This window comes from Sphaerodactylus townsendi, linkage group LG06 (genome assembly GCF_021028975.2).
Source record: "Sphaerodactylus townsendi isolate TG3544 linkage group LG06, MPM_Stown_v2.3, whole genome shotgun sequence".
Classification (NCBI taxonomy): domain Eukaryota; kingdom Metazoa; phylum Chordata; class Lepidosauria; order Squamata; family Sphaerodactylidae; genus Sphaerodactylus; species Sphaerodactylus townsendi.
Window position 1 is genome coordinate 117,602,101 of NC_059430.1, and position 12,292 is coordinate 117,614,392.

Sequence of the window (12,292 nt, forward strand, 5' to 3'; positions counted from 1 at the left end):
GCGGACTCTTATCTGGTGAACTGGGTTTTGTTTCCCCGCTCCTCCACATGAAACCTGCTGGATTACCTTTGGAAAGACAGCTCTCTCAGGACTCTCTCAGCCTCACCTACCTCGCAAGGTGTCTGTTGTGGGAGGAAGAAGGGAAAGAGTTTGTAAGCTGTTTTGAGTCACAGGAGAGAAAGGGGAGGGTATACATTCAAATACTTCTCATTCTAACCTGCTTAGTTTTGGGGGCCTGGCGAGGTTGGCCTAGCCTGGACTAACCTACTGCATTTTTGAAAAATCATAGTTTTCCTCCCAGGAGTACTTATCAATTTCCCTTGTTGCTTTTACTCTTGCGAGGTAGGCTAGGCTGAGAGCCACCTCCACACGCGGCCTAGAAATCTCCCAGAATTTGAGCCACTCTCCAGGTGACCGTTCACCCTGAACACTAAGGCTGCTTTTGAGGGCGGGCTCTACGGCATTATACCCTTTTAGCTGAGGTCCCTTTTCCTCCCCGAACCACACCCTCTTCAAGTAAGGAGCAGCAGTGGCGTAGGAGGTTAAGAGCTCGTGTATCTAATCTGGAGGAACAGGGTTTGATTTCCAGCTCTGCCGCCTGAGCTGTGGAGGCTTATCTGGGGAATTCAGAATAGCCTGTGCACTCCCACACACGCCAGCTGGGTGACCTTGGGCTAGTCACAGCTTCTCAGAGCTCTCTCAGCCCCACCCACCTCACAGAGTGTTTGTTGTGAGGGGGGAAGGGCAAGGAGATTGTAAGCCCCTTTGAGTCTCCTGCAGGAGAGAAAGGGGGGATATAAATCCAAATTCTTCTTCTTCTTCTTCTTCTTCTTCTTCTTCTTCTTCTTCTTCTTCTTCTTCTTCTTCTTCTTCTTCTTCTTCTTCTTCTTCTTCTTCTTCTTCTTCTTCTCTATCCCCCAACATCTCCAGGAATCTCCCAACCGCATGTTGGCAACACATGAAGGGACAAAAATGGAAAGCCTAGTAGTTATAGCATAGCTGTAGCAACCACCAAGACTTCTATCTTCCTCTGTTGTGTGTCTTCTGCCCAGGGCAGGCCTTGGAGGAAGTGGGGGGTGTCTCATTTCAAGATTTATTAGGGTCGGGGAAAGCCTGCCTGGGAGATTGCGCTGTCTACATCACGGTCCCGAGAGATAAACACACCAGGCCTGCTTCCTTTCAACTCCTCTACCCCCCTACGCTCCCCTCGAATTCTGGCCACCTGGCCTCTGATCTGGGTCTGCAGAGTCGTGATAGACCTACCTCCTCCCCCCCCCCACACACAACTGTGATGTCATGGAAACTTCATCTCCCCCTCCCCAGTAGAGGAAAAGTCACGAAATGTGAACCCAGCCAATGAGAATTAAATGGAGGCTGCATGGAATAGAGGCAAGGAAAAGGCAACATGGCTTAAATCTCAGCCAGAATTAGAATATCTTGACATTTTTCTTCCCCAAGGAGGCGAGTGAGAGGCATCTCAAAGTGCTGGAGAAAACAAGCATTAGACAAAGGTTGTAGAATTGGATGGAAACCCTTGGTGCCGTTAAAGAACAAGGCAACTCTGGCATTCCCAGAGGTTACATGGGTAATCTCTCCATCCCAGAAAACATCACTGAGAGGTGAGTAGATGGCACACTGGGTGGTTACCTAGAACTGGATAACAGGATGTTTTAAAAAGGAGTGCGCAAAAAGAGTACTGGATACTCATTGAATTGGACTTCAAATCCAGTTTTTTCTGCCAAGTGAAAAATCTGAGCAACGGGAAGGGACAAGTCTGCAGCATTCAGTAGTGGGATCAGGGACATCTCCAGCCTGGGTTCAGCCTACAGCGTCCCCAGATTAGCAGGAGTGAACAACTTCACCTGGAGAAAAGGGATGCTTGGGAGAGCAGTTGCTATGAAATTGCACCCCACTGTCTCCCCGAAGGTTCCACCCCCCACCCCCCCCACCCCCGCCCCACCTCTCCAGGAGTTTCCCATCCTGGAACTGAGAACCCTAGGGACAATAAAGACGGCTAAGCTGTGAATCACAAGGCTGGTATAGACGATGGCGAACCTATAGATGGCGAACCTATGGCAAGGGTGCCACAGGTGGCACTCGGAGCCCTCTCTGTGGGCACTCACACACAGAGTTTGTCATGTGGAGGGTAGAAAATCACACACACACACACCCCACACACATCTAGGCTGGCCTGGGCCACTGAGCACGACGTGTGCGCACCGTGGTGAGCAGGAAGGACTTGGCTGGCAGGCCTGGTGCCTGTGCTCTGGGTGGCTGCTGCCTGAGGGGGGGGGGCAGAGGAGGCAGAGATGCTAGAGAGACACAGAGCGGTGCGCGCGGGACTTGCTGGAGACTAGAGCAGGCTGACCCCTGCTCGAGCAGGTGGGGTGGAGGAAGAGGGAGCTAGCCGGTTTTTTCTAAACTAAAACCTCAGCATTCAGGTTAAATTGCCGGGTTGGCACTTTGCGATAAATAAGTGGGGTTTGGGTTGCAATTTGGGCACTCGGTTTCAAAAAGGTTCGCCAACACTGGTATAGACAAAAACCATGTAGGATGGGAGTGTCTGGAAGAAAGGGAATGGGGGGAGTTTGAGGGAAACACCTGGCTAGATTGAACTCATTGTGGTTTGAGAATGGTGATGGAAATCCAGGCCGATACCCCTGCAGGGAAGGACCGAGGGCTGAGCCAGCATCTTATATGTTATCACACCTGTCATTTCAGGTGCAGACCTGGGCCTACCCTGCACCCCACTCTTGAGCTCTCCGGTTTTACCGCGTCTGTTTTGACGCTTGGATGGAAGACCTGGATACCTGGCGACTTTGTTGGGTGGACTCAGCCCAGCAAGTGGTACCAACTGGAGCAGAGATCGAAGAACCAGGTAGAGGATTTTCTCTTCTCCTTCCAGTATAGTGTCATTGGTGGGGGTCGAAGTGGTTACGGGGCCATAAAAATGGCTTTTTTAAAGCAAAGCTTTTAAGCCAAGTTTATCCCTTTCCCCCACCAGCCTTTCTGTATGTGGCAGCAACTCTACCAATGAATATTTCTCAAGCTTTCCATGAATGGTAGTAGCTTATTTAGAATACAGTGCTATTTAAAATCTGTATAATTCAGCATAATGCTGGACCTCTGTTTGTTCTGCAGGTAAACAAATGCCGTTTGGGTTAAAACAGAAAAGTAGGCTTTAACTTGGGAATAAAATGTTCTTCATGCCCAATTCATTCCTGTACCAGTGTTTCTTTGCAAATGTTTGGTTCACACCAGTAAAGCAGTGTGGCTGTGCTCCTTGCGAAATCCCTTGATGTTTGTGGAATAAATTTGTGGAATAAATTTTATTAGTTTCAAATAGTACATTTACAATAAACAATCTGTATGGTTTACATTAGCAAAAACATACAAAAGACAGACTGGAGGAAAACCCAGGACAAATCAGACGATGTGATGCTTTATTTTAATATTTACTTAACTTACAACCCTGCTGGGGTCTTAAAGTGGCTTACATTGTTTTCCTCTCCTCCATTTAATGCTCACAACAACCTTGTGAGGTGGGTTTGATGAGAGCATGTGATTGGCTTCAGATCCCTCATCAAGCTTCCATGGTGGGGATGGAATTTTGAACGGAGACCTCCCAGATCCTAGTTGTATGATTTAACCACCAGACCACACCAGCTCATTCATAAAAATATTGAATCCTGGTGTTCACATTGCAAGTGGCATTGCTACTTTATTTGTTATTTAATATTCTGGCTTTTAAATGCTGTTTGAAACAGACCCAGACTAGTCTGATTTTGTCAAATCTCAGAAGCTAAGCAGGGACGACCCTAGTTAGTATTTGGATGGGTGACCTTCCAAGTAATACCAGAGTCATGACGTGGAAAAGAAGAGTTGGTTTTAATACCCCGCTTTTCTCCAAGGAGTCTCAAAGTGGCTTACAACCAACATTTCCCTCCCCTCCCTACAACAGCCACCTTGTGAGGCAGGTGGGGCTGAGAGAGTTCTGAGAAAACTGTGACTGGCCCAAGGCCGCCCAGCAGGCTTCATGTGGAGGAACAGGGAAACAAACCCAGTTTTCCAGATTAGAGTCTTCCACTTTTAACCATTACACCACAGGGAGGCATGCAATGATGAAGAAGAGTTTGGGTTTGTACCCTGCCTTTCTGTCCTGTAAGGAGACTCCTTACAAACTCCTTTCCCTTCCTCTTTTACTCAGCAGTGGTGTACGAGGTTAAGAACTCGTGTATCTAATCTGGAGGAACCGGGTTTGATTCCCAGCTCTGCCGCCTGAGCTGTGGAAGCTTATCTGGGGAATTCAGATTAGCCTGTACACTCCCACACACGCCAGCTGGGTGACCTTGGGCTAGTCACAGCTTCTCGGAGCTCTCTCAGCCCCACCTACCTGACAGGGTGTTTGTTGTGAGGGGGGAAGGGCAAGGAGATTGTAAGCCCCTTTGAGTCTCCTGCAGGAGAGAAAGGGGGGATATAAATCCAAACTTTTCTTCTTCTTCTCTTCCCACAGCAGACACCTGGTGAGGTTGGTGGGGCTGGGGCTGAGAGAGTTCCAAAAAAACTGTGACTAGCTGAAGGTCACCCAGCAGGCTTTATGTGTAGGAGCAGGGAAATAAGTCCAGTTCACCAGAGAGTCTGCTGCGTATGTGGAGAGGCGGGGAATCAAACCCAGTTCTCCAGATTAGAATCCACCTCTCTTCACCACTACACCATCCAGGCAAACCCCTCTGAATGTCTCTTTCCTTGAAAACCCTACTGCAAGGTGGCCATAAGTCACCTTGCTTGTTCGCAGTGAAAGAGCCCTGTCTAAATTCTTCTCTTCTGCCCCTTCTTTTCCCTACCAAGGCTTTGTGGAAGTGACCATCTCCCAAGAAGAAGACTTCAGCCCCCTGGATCCCTGGTTTCAGCCCCCAAACGGGATGGATCAGCAACTTCCGAACTGGGGTGGAAGGAGTTATCTAGCTGAGCTTGAGGACTTTCAGGAGGAGACACATTTCCATCACACAGATGGCTTGCAAGGTAAATAGTTTCTGGAGGCGGCGGCTGTGACCGCTCAACGCTCCTTTCACCCTACCCAGAAACAGCAGCTGTCGTAAGGTGGATGGACCAACTTTGACACGCAGTCCAATGTTCCCATTTGTGGCTCCTAGGCTCCCCAGACTACACCAACACCATCATGGAATTCACCCAGCTTCCCTGCTACCTGGATGATTGGGGATCCTGCAACACAGATGAGGAACGTGGAACTGATCTTGTTGGCCCGAGTCCCAAGCTGCTAGACCTCAGTGAGAATTCACTACTCTTTATTCCACAATTGCTTGGCATGTATAGGAATCTTTTTTTGAATCCTCTAGTACAGTGATGGCGAACCTTTTTGAGACTGAGTGCCCAAATTGCAACCCAAACCCCACTTATTTATCTCAAAGTGCCAACCCATCAATTTAACCTGAATGCTGAGGTTTTAGTTTAGAAAAAAACGGTTGGCTCCCTCTTCCTCCGCCCCACCCGCTTGAGCAGGGGCCAGTCTGCTCTAGCCTCCAGCAAGTCCCATGCGCACCACTCTGTGCCTCTCTAGCATTTCTGCCTCCTCTCTACGCCCCCCCCCCTCGGGCAGCAGCAGGCACCGGGCCCGCCAGCCGAGTCCTCCCTGCCCACCGCAGTGCACGCATGTCGTGCTCAGTGGCTCAGGCCAGCCTATATGTGAGTGTGTGTGTGGGGGGTGATTTTCTGCCCCCCACATGACGAACTCTGTGTGTACGTGCCCACAGAGAGGGCTCCGAGTGCCACCTCTGGCACCCGTGCCATAGGTTCGTCATCACTGCTCTAGTAGCTGGAGGTTATCTCTGTCTGGTGACCGACGGTCAGACACCCTCTTAAAAGACTGTTCCTGTTCAGAATCTCTGCTTACTTCAAACTATCATCAGGGTAGAGGGCAATTGTGCAAATCTCACTTGTTGGAGTCTAACAAGTGAGAGTTGCAAGGTTTTCCCTCTATCCTGATGATAATTTGAAGTAGGTGGTTATTCGGAGCTGACATTTTTTTTGAGAGGAGTGAGACAATGACCTCGGCTAGCTGGGTTCAGATTTGGGCCATGTATCAGGTGATACTGGGGCCATCCTTCTCTCAGCCTAACCTACCTCAAAGGGTTGTTGTGGGAATAACCTGGAAGAAATCCATGTAAATCCCAGAGTTCCTCAGAGGAAGGGTGGAAGAAAAAACCACCTCATTTCTTTGAGAGACACAGATGCAAGAGGGGAGATGTGGGATTGAACAGACATGGCTAAAGGAGAAGCAATGGACAGATGAGGACTTTTGTCCCCTGCTTACAGAGATTGTGTCTCGTGTGAATTCGTACTTGTGTGTGGGGAAAGAGTTGGCTTTTCCAAACTGGAAGGTCTAGGCCTGCCCCTGAATTATGACCTTCCCCATTCTCTTAGTGACCATTTATTCAATCTCTTTTAGCTCCCAGGCCTAACTTGGACAGCATCCCCTCTCGACAGGAAGCCGCTTACTATACTGACCTCCCGCATCAACCCTTGATGCCTCTGCTATATTCCTGGTCCTCTGAAGAACAGACGTTCCAATCCCATTCTCATCTTCTGTCTCCTCAGGGGCAAGGAGAGAAAAGTAAGGAAATTGGGAGCAAGAATGCTAGCATGTGCTGCCTTTGGACCAAACCAAATTTGCATAGTGGTGAAGTGATGAAGAGCAGGTGGATTCTAATCTGGAGAACTGGGTTTGATTTGCCACTCCTCCACCTGAGTGGCAGAGGCTTATTTGGTGAACCAGATGTGTTTCCTCACTCCTACATTCCTAATGGATGACCTTCGGCTAGTCCAGGGGTCTGCAACCTGCAGCTCTCCAGATGTTCATGGACTACAATTCCCATCAGCCCCTGCCAGCATGGCCAATTGCCCATGCTGGCAGGGGCTGGTGGGGATTGTAGTCCATGAACATCTGGAGAGCCGCAAGTTGCAGACCCCTGGGCTAGTCACAGTTCTCTCAGGACTCTCTCAGCCTCATCTACCTTACAAGGTGTCTGTGGTGGGGAGAGGAAGGGAAAGGAGCTTGTAAGCTGCCTTGAGTTTCTTTACAGGAGAGAAAGATGGGGTATAAATCCAAAACTCTTCTCTTCTTCATAATGCGACTGTGAACAACATTAAAATGACTAGGCGTATCTTTTCTGTGGCAGAGAAACGGTGTATTTATTTATTTGAACCGGTACAGTTTAAGAAATTATGTTTTGTTTTGGTTACAGGTCACAGAAAAAGACCAAACTCAGTATTCCAGGTTCAGAATTGTTTTTTTTCAGCTCCATGGACTACAATTCCCAATTGGCCATGGTGGAAGGAGGTGATGGGAATTGTAGTCCATGAACATCTAGAGAGCCGCAGGTTGCAGACCCCTGGGTTAATCCAACTGCTGACACACAGAAATGCGCCTAATAGTTTTACCTATTGTTTGGTGCAAACATTTTAGTATATTTACTTCTCTGAAGGTTTGCATTTTAAGAAATTGTGTTCGCTTTGGGTTGCAGAGTTTTAAAATGCATTTAGAAAATAGGTCTTTTATGGCAGCTGAGGGACATAGGGGAAGGGAAGACGCCTCACCAGAAATGATACTCAGTACCACCCACTTACCCTCCGCATTATCCTTCCATTTTAAAAGTGACTTCCAGGATCCTGTTCATGCTCTGCTATTCCTTCCAGAACAAATCATCTCAAGGGTTGTGACATCTTTAGACTGGACTAAGAAGCCTGCCCCAGCTGACAGCAGTCAGCCCAGCAAGGACTGGGATTTGTGTCAATGCAAGCAACAAAACAGGAGAAAGAAGGTGCCAGCGGATCGGATTGATCCTCAGAAGCCCCTGAGGGAATATACAGGTAACTATGGGGAGACACAACAGTAGTGGGGGATTGAAACAGTATAAAAGTAAGAGAGCATTCTGCAATGGTTGAACTAACAGACAGTAAACAGACAGTCAAAGCATGTAAACAGACCTTGTAAACAAACAGTCAAAGCATGAATTTGATGAGAACTGGAAATTGTGTTTCTTGAATGTTGTTGAATCACTTTTAAAAATAATAATACCACTAAATACTACAGTTTGAAAATTGAGACTCGGAGACTATGGCACAAACTAGCTGAGGTTGTCCCAGTGGTAATCGGCACACAGGGCATCATTCCAAAAATACTAGGGCGGCACTTCAAACATCTTCAAATCGACATCTGTCAGATTCAGAAGGCAGCCCCGTTGGGATCCTCACAAATACTACCAATACACCAATACATTACAACGTTCTAGGCATCTGGGAGAGGCTCAAATTGTAATGAAAGGCCACCAACCAGCTAAAGAACTGGCAGCTGGGATATTAAACAACCACAAAAAGTAATAATAATAATAATAATAATACCAAAGCAGATTACAATTAGAAGCAAAGGAATTGATTGAACAGTTCAAAATGTAAAACTACAAGTAACTGTTTATTGTGTTAACTGAAAAGCAGAGTGTAAGATGACATAAGTAAAATGGAAGATTCTTTCTCAAGTCTATATCATGTTTTCATTGACTATTAAGACCCATTTTACTGATACTAGTAATATATATACATGAGTTGCTTTTTATATGATGGTTTTTTAAATAATTTCTTACTTTCACATGTGTTATAAATAAATAAATTTATTTCACATGTGTTATAAATAATATATGTAGAGATATCTATATATATATAGATATTAGATATATATACATATATTATTTATAACACATGTGAAATAAATTTATTTATTTATAACACATGTGAAAGTAAGAAATTATTTAAAAAACCATCATATAAAAAGCAACTCATGTATATATATTACTAGTATCTCTCTCTCTCTCTCTCTCTCTCTCTCATATCATATCTGGGGAAAACCATGCCTTTAGACTTTACCTCACTGTCCCCCAAAGACCTTAGTCTGGACAGTAAAAAAAGCCCTCTTTATTTTCTGGTCATGTTAAGGTCCAATCCAGTTGTGGCGCTTTCTGCTGGAGCTGCTCCAGGATGGCTCATGTCAGGCCTTTATCTGCTGGACGGGGAATGATTGGGAGTTCAAACTCCGGGATCCTCATGAGGTAAGGCCTGTATTTTCCCCCTTGACTCTGTGTTGAGTCAAGGAGTTACACATTCTTACGAGTTCCTCTGCTAATTCCAGCACAAAAGAAAACACTCTTGAGCCTGCTCTTAGGGGGAGAGGGAATTCCACATTTCTAGCTCTTATGAGTATACAGAGCAGTTAGCTAGTGGAGTGCAGGGGTTAGAGTCAGGCTAGGACAGTGGTGGCGAACCTTTGGCACTCCAGTTGTTATGGACTACAATTCCCATCAGCCCTTGCCAGCATGGCCAATTGGCCATGCTGGCAGGGGCTGATGGGAATTGTAGTCCATAATATCTGGAGTGCCAAAGGTTCGCCACCACAGGGCTAGGATTTAAGAGACCAACCTTTGAATTGCCATGGAAGCTTGCTGGGTGACCTTGGACCAGCCAGTCTCTCCTAGCCTAGCCTACCTCTTAGGGCTCTTGAGAGGCTAAAATAGAGGAGAGGGCATTGGGCCCCCTTTGGGGAAAAAGGCAGGGCATGAACCAAATCAACCAAATCAATATTTGCTGTGCTACCAAACTGAGCAAAAGTCACTTTCTGGCTACTAGAGTATATACGGATGAGCCAACAAGTCGCAGCCGACTTACGGTGACCCCAGCAAGGGGTTTTCAAGGCAAGTGAAAAGCAGTAGGGGGTTGCCGTCACCTTCCTCTGCGGAGTCTTCCTTGGTGGTCCCTTATCCAGGAACCAACCTTGCTTAATTTCTGAAATCCGACTGCATGGGGTAATACACAGTGGTGGGATCCAAAAATTTTAGTAACAGGTTCCCTTGCCAGCCCCCCCCCCCTCAGCAAAGGGGGCAGAGGCGTACCTAGGCAAACCTGAGCCCTGGGCAAAACCTGAGTTGGATCCCCCCCCCATGGGCAGCCACCCCACCACGACCCCCCAAATTTTTTTTCGAGGTCATTTCTAAATCATCATCACATTATAGAAAATGCTCCAACTCACAAATCTGAACACAGCAATGGTGAAACACACAGGTTCTTTGATAGAGACTGGTGAGATAGAAGGTACGAAAGGCTGAGAATCAATGAATTGCGGTACCTGAAAGGGATTAACCCAGTTCAGGGAGTTACATTATTAGTCGCAATTGCTATATGGAACCTTCACGTTCAAAGGCAGTAGGCCTCTCGGGGAGGCAAGGGCGTGGAGATGGAAAAGCGGACCCAATTAGTAACCCCCTCTCGGCACACCCAAATAATTAGTAACCCACTCTCGGGAACTGGTGAGAACCTGCTGGATCCCACCTCTGGTTATACCATTCTGCCTTCCCTTCCATTGAGCCACTTCTGACCAGTAATAATAATTGTGTTCCGTCAAGAAGCAACCGGCAACCTCATCAAAAGGCTTTCAAGTCAAGTGATGATGAAGCCAAGGTGGTTTGCCATTGCCTTCCTCTGCAGAGTCTTCCTTGATGGTCTTCCAAGTACTGACTCTGCGTAGCTTGCGAGATGGGGCTCTACTGTACCACTGCACATCCTGGCTGCTAGGATGGAGAGTCACTACTGTTGAATGCTACCTGCCGGCAAAACGCTCTTGCTAATCACAGCCTCTTTTCTCCTCCCCTCCCACCAGGTGGCACGGCGCTGGGGCCAGCGGAAGAACAAGCCACGCATGACCTATGAAAAGCTGAGCCGGGGGCTGCGCTACTATTACCACAAGAACATCATTCACAAGACCAGCGGCCAGCGCTACGTCTATCGCTTTGTCCACGACGTCCGGGGCCTCTTGGGGGAGCTGGCCGAGCAGCTGCAGAACAGGAAGGGGAGAACGCCGGCTTCCTAAAGGATTTGTCTTTCAAATGCCAAGGAACAATCAAACCAGCATCATATAGCTTCTCGGGGTTCCAAAGTGGGTGTCACTCCTTACGGGGAGACCTGGCCACACGATCGATCCGTTTGTGGCACGCCAACTGGCGAAATGCTCCAGGAGATACCAAAAGGCAAGATTGGACGAAATGGGGCTGTTCAGACACTTAACCATGCAATTCTTTCTAGCTTTCTTTTTACAATACTAACAGTGTATATAGGGGAAATGAACAGAATTTTAAAAATACATGGCTCATCAAATACTCTGCAGTGGACTGGTAAGGAGCAGCAGTGGCGTAGGAGGTTAAGAGCTCGTGTATCTAATCAGGAGGAACCGGGTTTGATTCCCAGCTCTGCCGCCTGAGCTGTGGAGGCTTATCTGGGGAATTCAGATTAGCCTGTACACTCCCACACATGCCAGCTGGGTGACCTTGGGCTAGTCACAGCTTCTCGGAGCTCTCTCAGCCCCACCTACCTCACAGGGTGTTTGTGGTGAGGGGGGAAGGGCAAGGAGATTGTAAGCCCCTTTGAGTCTCCTGCAGGAGAGAAAGGGGGGATATAAATCCAAACTCTTCTTCTTCTATGACAACCACAGCAAGAACATTACATAGAGGGGTGCAGACTTTTAAGATTTTGGGAAGGAAACAGATTGTAGACATCATGTGGATTTTCTGGGTTGTGTGGCCATAGTCTGGTAGTTTTTGCTCCCAACGTTTCGCTGGCATTTTCAGAGGCATGTCATGGTTAGACGTGTTCCTCCCTCCGCAGCACTGCGACATGCCTCTGAAGACGCCAACGATAGAGGCGGGCGAAACGGTAGGAGCAAAAACTACTAAACTAGGCCATGCAGCCCGGAAAACCCACAATAGTCAGTTGATTCTGGCCATGAAAGCCTTTGACAATACATTGAGACATCAGAGGGTAGCCATGCTGGTCTTCAGTGGAAGAGCTAGATTTGAGTCAGTAGAACTTCAGAGACCTGCAAGGTTTTCAAAAATCTTGTTGGTCTCCAGGGTGCTACTGGACTCAGATCTATATTTCTCTTAAGTAAATCCTGTTGTGGTCAATGGCTTTTGTCTGGAATGGTTGCTCTTGAGTAGTGTGGTAGAACATTTAGGACCCTTAGTTCTGAAAGGTGGGAGACCGGGGTCACGTCCCCCAGTCTGCCAGGAAAGCTGATAAGGTGGTCTGGTTCATCAGTTGGCAGGAGAAAATTAGAATCTAGCTGCACCTTAAAGATCAGCAAAATTTACTAGGATCTAAGCTTCTGTGAGTCAAAACTCACTTCATCAGATACAAATCCATTGTATTTCTGTACAAACTGTATATCCGGTTTTTC

At 47.4% G+C, this 12,292-nt stretch overlaps 1 protein-coding gene across 1 annotated transcript; it reads left to right on the forward strand.

Moving 5' to 3' along the window:
* The first annotated feature begins 1,482 nt into the window (after window positions 1-1,482).
* Window positions 1,483-11,329, forward strand: ETV2 (ETS variant transcription factor 2). The gene is made up of 8 exons (XM_048502085.1): window positions 1,483-1,619; window positions 2,722-2,878; window positions 4,849-5,022; window positions 5,154-5,288; window positions 6,467-6,631; window positions 7,714-7,887; window positions 9,007-9,119; window positions 10,721-11,329. The coding sequence occupies exons 2-8, from the start codon at window positions 2,794-2,796 to the stop codon at window positions 10,928-10,930; spliced, it is 1,056 nt and encodes a 351-aa protein (XP_048358042.1). The 5' UTR covers window positions 1,483-1,619; window positions 2,722-2,793; the 3' UTR covers window positions 10,931-11,329.
* The last annotated feature ends 963 nt before the right edge of the window (window positions 11,330-12,292 follow it).